The sequence below is a fragment of the Diabrotica undecimpunctata genome, chromosome 10 (genome assembly GCF_040954645.1).
Source record: "Diabrotica undecimpunctata isolate CICGRU chromosome 10, icDiaUnde3, whole genome shotgun sequence".
Lineage (NCBI taxonomy): Eukaryota > Metazoa > Arthropoda > Insecta > Coleoptera > Chrysomelidae > Diabrotica > Diabrotica undecimpunctata.
The window spans coordinates 34,633,995-34,639,994 of record NC_092812.1 but is presented as its reverse complement, the minus strand read 5'-3'; the positions used below and the strand labels follow the sequence as shown (position 1 = coordinate 34,639,994).

At 37.0% G+C, this 6,000-nt stretch overlaps 1 protein-coding gene across 2 annotated transcripts in view; it reads right to left on the bottom strand.

Moving 5' to 3' along the window:
- Nucleotides 1-1,314: 1,314 nt before the first annotated feature.
- The window catches only part of Gp150 (leucine-rich repeat domain-containing glycoprotein 150), a 53,404-nt gene continuing 48,718 nt past the window's right edge, over nt 1,315-6,000 (bottom strand). For both annotated transcript variants that reach the window (XM_072546815.1, XM_072546816.1), the window contains exon 2: nt 1,315-4,022. In XM_072546815.1, the coding sequence (XP_072402916.1) occupies nt 1,930-4,014 (2,085 nt within the window). In that variant the 5' untranslated portion in view covers nt 4,015-4,022 and the 3' untranslated portion in view covers nt 1,315-1,929. The remainder of the gene's footprint in view (nt 4,023-6,000) is intronic.

Genomic DNA, 6,000 nt, shown 5'->3' with positions numbered 1-6,000 from the left:
GTTGCGGTTTATTTCACGACTTCAAAGGAAGCTCGGCTTTCAGTTTGGACGGCGCTTACTAGACGCAGCGAACATTTTTATTGTGTCATCAAATCGACATTGTGTGAATGACGTGTTCCTTCCTAGAGAGACGTGAGAAAACAGTAAACTGATTATTGTCATGGACGTATAAATAAAGATAAAATCTTTATTTATACGTCGATGATTACTGTACATAATTTTATTTTTGTTAAACAAGCAAAAACAGGAACATAAATCAGTACCCAAATTATAAATAAAATGAATCATTTCGCACATGTGTGTTCGTTGTTGGTTTGTCGCTTTCCATGGATCGAGATAAGTATGCGATTAGTACGATGTAGAATATTTTTCAAGGATCTGTACGCGTACTGTACGTATACCGTTCGGCTCGCATATGTGTACCCACCTTAATAAATGTTGATTTGAGCCAATCTCTTGGAATAATACCCGTATTATACACATTTGGAATTTTATTTACGGAACGTAGGATTTTAAATACAATTACTAAGATTCCCTGATTTGCAATTAACCAGTGTAAATTTCTATATAACGCCGCAATGTTTTATAACTAATTTATTTGTTCCACTGGATTGCCTCACCTCTGCGGTTTGTAGAAGCGTATGTGGCACGCAGACAGTGTTGCTCCGTCTACCGGAACATCAATTTTGTTTGTGTTCATTAGGTATTATTTGAAGTATTAAATGTATACTTAAATACATTTGTTACTCCAAATATTGTTTATAATTTCAAATTAAAAAGAGTGTATTATTATTTTATTTTTGAAATTCCTTTTTATTTTTATTTTTAGATTTGTACTTTTTTTTTCAAGACGTTTTGGCAATAAAAAATAACCATTTTTTTTTGTTAAATAATATTTTAAATTCCATATCTACATTTTATAAATACGTACGTTTTTGCACTCTAGCTGTGTTCCGTTTTTACCCTTACACTGGCAGCATGAATTGAGACTCCAGTCGAACAAATGAATTAATTATAAAACATCGCGACGTTGTATTGAAATTTACACTGGTTAATTGCAAATCGAGGATCTGAGTTATTGTATTAAAAATCCTATGTTCCGTAAATTTGTTTCCAAATCTGTATATAGTATTATATAAGTCTACTAATACATTGATCTGATCTTCTGATATTAATTTAATTATTTCAGTTGGAATTGTGTAAGGCCCCGCAGTTTTATTAGATTTTGCCAGATTTATTGCAAATAATATTCTTCACATTATTCAATTTTATCTCTCCGACGCGTCGGAAATAAGTAGTTAAAAATAAAATATGTTTCTCCGATAAAAAATTTATTGAAAACATTTTGATTACAACTAAAAATTAGATAGTGTACAGGTATTAAGAAGAGCTGAATGCTGTTATTACATATGGCAAAACAATACCTGTTTACTCTGTGGCTTAACAATATTTTTCTATACTATAAGCGCAATAACATTTATAGACAGTTAAATCACGTAGAACTAAGACATGACAATACCAGTGCATGTTTCTAATTTGAAAATTAAGTAGATTTTAAATCAGAATTATTCTAAATTCAGTACATGAAAACGGATTTTCACCTAGTGCAATCGTTAGGAAACATGGTTAAGGAGTATGGTAAAAATCAATTTTCATATTGTCTTATTTTAAAAGTACAAAATATTTTTCGACAGGACCTTATCTATGGCGGAGTGCACGCAATGCCAGCTCTCCAGTCCCCAGGACGATTAAAGCTTAAAAATGGTTTTGGTTCACAGAAGTAATGGAAATTTGGTCCCTCGGTTATCTGCTGTACTGCGGCCAGCAGAATACATTATTGCTAATCTTATTTCATAAGAGACAATAATTTGATTATATACATATTAAACAAAATAGTCTTATCTATGAACCACAGAATTTTAAGTAACTTTAAGCAGTGTGCACTACTGGGTTTGTATTAAATTCATAGCGACTCAATTTAGGAGTCTTGGGACCTGAAAGGTCTTCAGAAAGAGGTCTGTACACAGATCCACTGTGTTTCTTTTGACCTGGAGTTGTATTCCAAAGAGGAATCTTCAGCCTTGGTAAGTTAGCTCGTTGCATGTCAAATCGGTTGTTTCTACGTAGAATGCATAAGGTTATGGTAACAGCTATGGTCAGTACTACTAAAGCACTTAAAACGAATACTGAAGTTACTGACAAGATGTAAGTGGCTCTAGCAAGGGATGTGTCTTGGAACTTAGTAGTCGTTTCTTCATCGTAGTATTCGTCGTCGTATTCATCAGAATCGCTGTCGTCGTCATCGTCGCTTTCCTCATAGTTATCATCTTTCTCAATTTTGTCAATAGTTTTATATGTAGTTTTGTTATCAATACGAGTCAGTTCAGGTACAGCAGATTCAGTAATATGTTCAGGACATTTACCTTTATGAACATCTTTCCACTCAATGGTTACAAAATCATCGATGTCTTCCCTAAAAGCCTTATCGGCTCCGGTATATATATTCTTGCTATAATCGATAGGAGTAATGCCTTCTAGATCTAAAAAGTATAATAATATACATAATTTTTCATCAAACACTAAAGGATTATCTTCCAATTCTATTGCCTCTAATTTGGGCATAATGTTGAAATCCTCGTTAGTTAGAGTTCCTAATAAATTTCCACTTAGAAGCAGTTTATGCAAAGATTTAACAGGTTTGTTGTAGTTGGACCACAATTTTGTCAGAGTAGCATTTCTGGCATCAATGTCTCTAAGAAGGTGATTTCCTGCAAACACTTCTGGGTTAAGAACCAGTAAAGGATTACCAGCAATGTTTAAAATTTCTAAATTGCTGTTATGTGCAAAAGCTGCTGGCGAGAAATATGCAATATCATTATAAGAAATATCTAATTGTTTCAAGCTGGTAATTTTGTCGAAGACATTATCTACATTCATTAAGTTATTGTGCGACAGTTCCAGATTAATCAAACCATCCATGTTTTGGAAGACGTTGGTTGAAAGACTTTTTAGGCCACAAGATTTACATGAAAATGTGTAAGTAGAGAAACTTTCATGGTTTTGGCGGAAGAAGGATGGTAAGGTCTCGAAATTGTTTCCATCTAAGATAACTTTGATGAGTTTACCGTTTCCGGAGAAGATATTATCTTCAAGTTTAGTGAGTTTATTGTAAGAAAGGTCAATTACTGCAAGATCCTGCATGTGGGACAGTGCTTTATTGGATATATCTTTGATATTGTTGTGACTCAGGTTTAATTCATTGAGAGAAGTTAATTTTTTCGTTGAGTCTTCGTCAAATGTCTCTAATTGACAGTTTTTAAGCGATAAAATCTCTAAACTGTCGGATGTATTAATGTTAAAATGTTTAAGAGGGTTGTTGTCGAGATTGAGGGTGATTAACTCTTGGTTATTAATAAATGCCGTAGGTGGGAGCTTGTGTATGTTATTGTCGGAAAGATGAAGCTCTCCTAGATCAAACAGTTCAGCGAAAGCTTCAACTTCAATATTTTTAATATAATTTCCCGATAAGTTTAAAAACGTTAAATTGATCAGTCCATTTAGATTGGGAATTTCTTCTAATTTGCTTTCTCCAAAATGCACCTCCTCCAACTTTGTAGAAAATAGCTCAGGACTGTCTTCAAAGGCACATTTGGAAAACTTTAGGCGTGTCACATTGTCGAAGGCTTTCACATCTATAGACGCAATTCTCGTATTTGTAATGATGACATCGTCAAGATTCTTGAACCCGGAGAAGGCACTAACTTGGATCTGGTTGATGATCAAATTGTCAAGAGTGATGACGTTCGTTGAGGTCTTGCTAATGTACTTAAAAGTGGAGTCGTTAAGTACTAGAGGCCTATCGCATTTGATTACCTGCAGCCTATTGGACAGCATTCCAAAGCTGCATGTGCAGTGGTCAATGCAAGTCTTTGCATTCGTTGGAAGCGACGGCGGCGGAGGTACGGCTAATACCGCCGCGGCCTGGACGGCCAAAAGCAGCAACATAAATTTCATGTAGGTATCTGAAACAAAATTATTATTATTAGTATATCGTGAAATATTTGCACTAAATTGTTACTTTGGGTACACATGGTAGAAAAACAATACTATAAATTATGGCAACCTACTTTAACCGTACGACGATAATAAAGTTGATAAAGTATCTTTCGGCATATACGATTGTGTTTATATAGCCGTAAAACATTATCGTTATCAGTACAATTTTACCGAAAACAATACAGAACAATATTATAATCATTGTATTGACTATAACATATATCAAATATCTATAACGGTTTCAGAAATGAAAACATTTTTCATTTAGTGAATAGTTATTGTTTGTTTTCATTTAGAAACCAACGTTCATTTTAGGGTACATACCCACATAGCCAGACACAAATTTTTTAAAAACAGATACAAGGATTACACAGGGATGACACTCTTCTCGCCCAGGGGCCGATCAGGGCATTTTAATAAACGATAAAAGGTAGGCCTCGGACAGATAGGTATACGTACATTAAGGAAAGAAATCAACGTTCATCAAACACCGTATACCTTTTAAATATAATTTATTATATTAATAAATATTTTTTCATTTTTTAATACATTTACAATTCTTTAAACAAAATCATTCATACTAGGGTCAAGGATTCTTTGTTTGGACATATCAAACATCTCATTTAATACTCCATCCATCTTTCATTCACGCATTCTAGTACTTTCCCACTACGACGGAATTCTTCTCTCCCTCTATTCCTCCCTGTTCATGTTCAATCTCACCCCTTCTCATTCTGCCTTATCTTCTTGCTTGGTCCTGCTGGGCATCCTGCCTACCTTCGGGTCGCCTTTCTTCCTTGTTCCTGTTCCTTTCTTTCCAATGTTCTCCTCACATATCTCTGAACTGCTCTCCACCGATGCGACGACCTAAGCATCTCCTCCACCAGTTCCGTGACCGATTGCACCCCACTTCCTAGCTCTCTCTCAAGCAGACTCCTCTCACCTGTCCATCTATCGCATACCAATAGAGTGTGTGAGACAGTGTTCGATATTTCACACTACAGGTATTTGTCATTCTCTGCCTTTCCAAATCTGTAAAGGTATGCCCTAAAGCAACCAAGTCCTGTGAGCACCTGCGTCAGGAAATAATCCAAACGCCGGTGCCCGCAATCCATCCATCTTCTCAGATTAGGAATCAACGACTTCGTCCACTGCGCCACCCTTCTCATCTCATCCCATTCCTCTTGCCACACTATTATGGACCTTTCCCTTTCTTCTTTTTCTAAACGTTCTGTTGCTATGTCTTCATTTCTTCTCTCGTATATTCTTCCTCTTTCCTTCACTAGCACGTGCATCGGAATACATTCAAATGTTATGCCGTCCCTTTTCCTTGGTCCCTTGAGAATTATAGCCTCGGTCTTACCCGCAGCCAGTTCTAGCTCATGCATTTTCATCCATTCCTCGACTTGGTTGCATGTACTCTGTGCACCAAAGATAAGGTCCTCCCTGTCCCGCGCCACTAGCAGCATAGCGAGGTCGTCAGCAATTGCGAAAGGGGTTACACACTCTCCGTATTGTTGGCTCACAACCACGTCATATGCCAAGTTCCACAGCGTGGGTCCTAGGACCGACCCCTGCGGCACTCCAGCCGTCACGTCAACCACTACTCCTTTTTCTACCACAAGTTTCCTCTCTGACAAATAGTCGGAGACCAAATTCATCAAGTACCTCGGACACTTTCTCTCTCGTAGAGCCTTCATTACCTCTTTCCATTTTAATGTGTTGAACGCATTCCGGACGTCAAACAATAGTAGGATTGCCCACCCCTGGTTAACTTCCACACCGCGTAACTCCCGGAAGACTTCCATCAGCGCATCCACCGTGCTCCTGTTCTTTCTGAAACCGTACTGCCTGGGTGACAGCCCGCCTGACTCTTCAATCACTGTGTCTATCGCCCTCTTAGGAGCCTCTCGTATAATTTACCTATGCACGACAAAAGGCAAA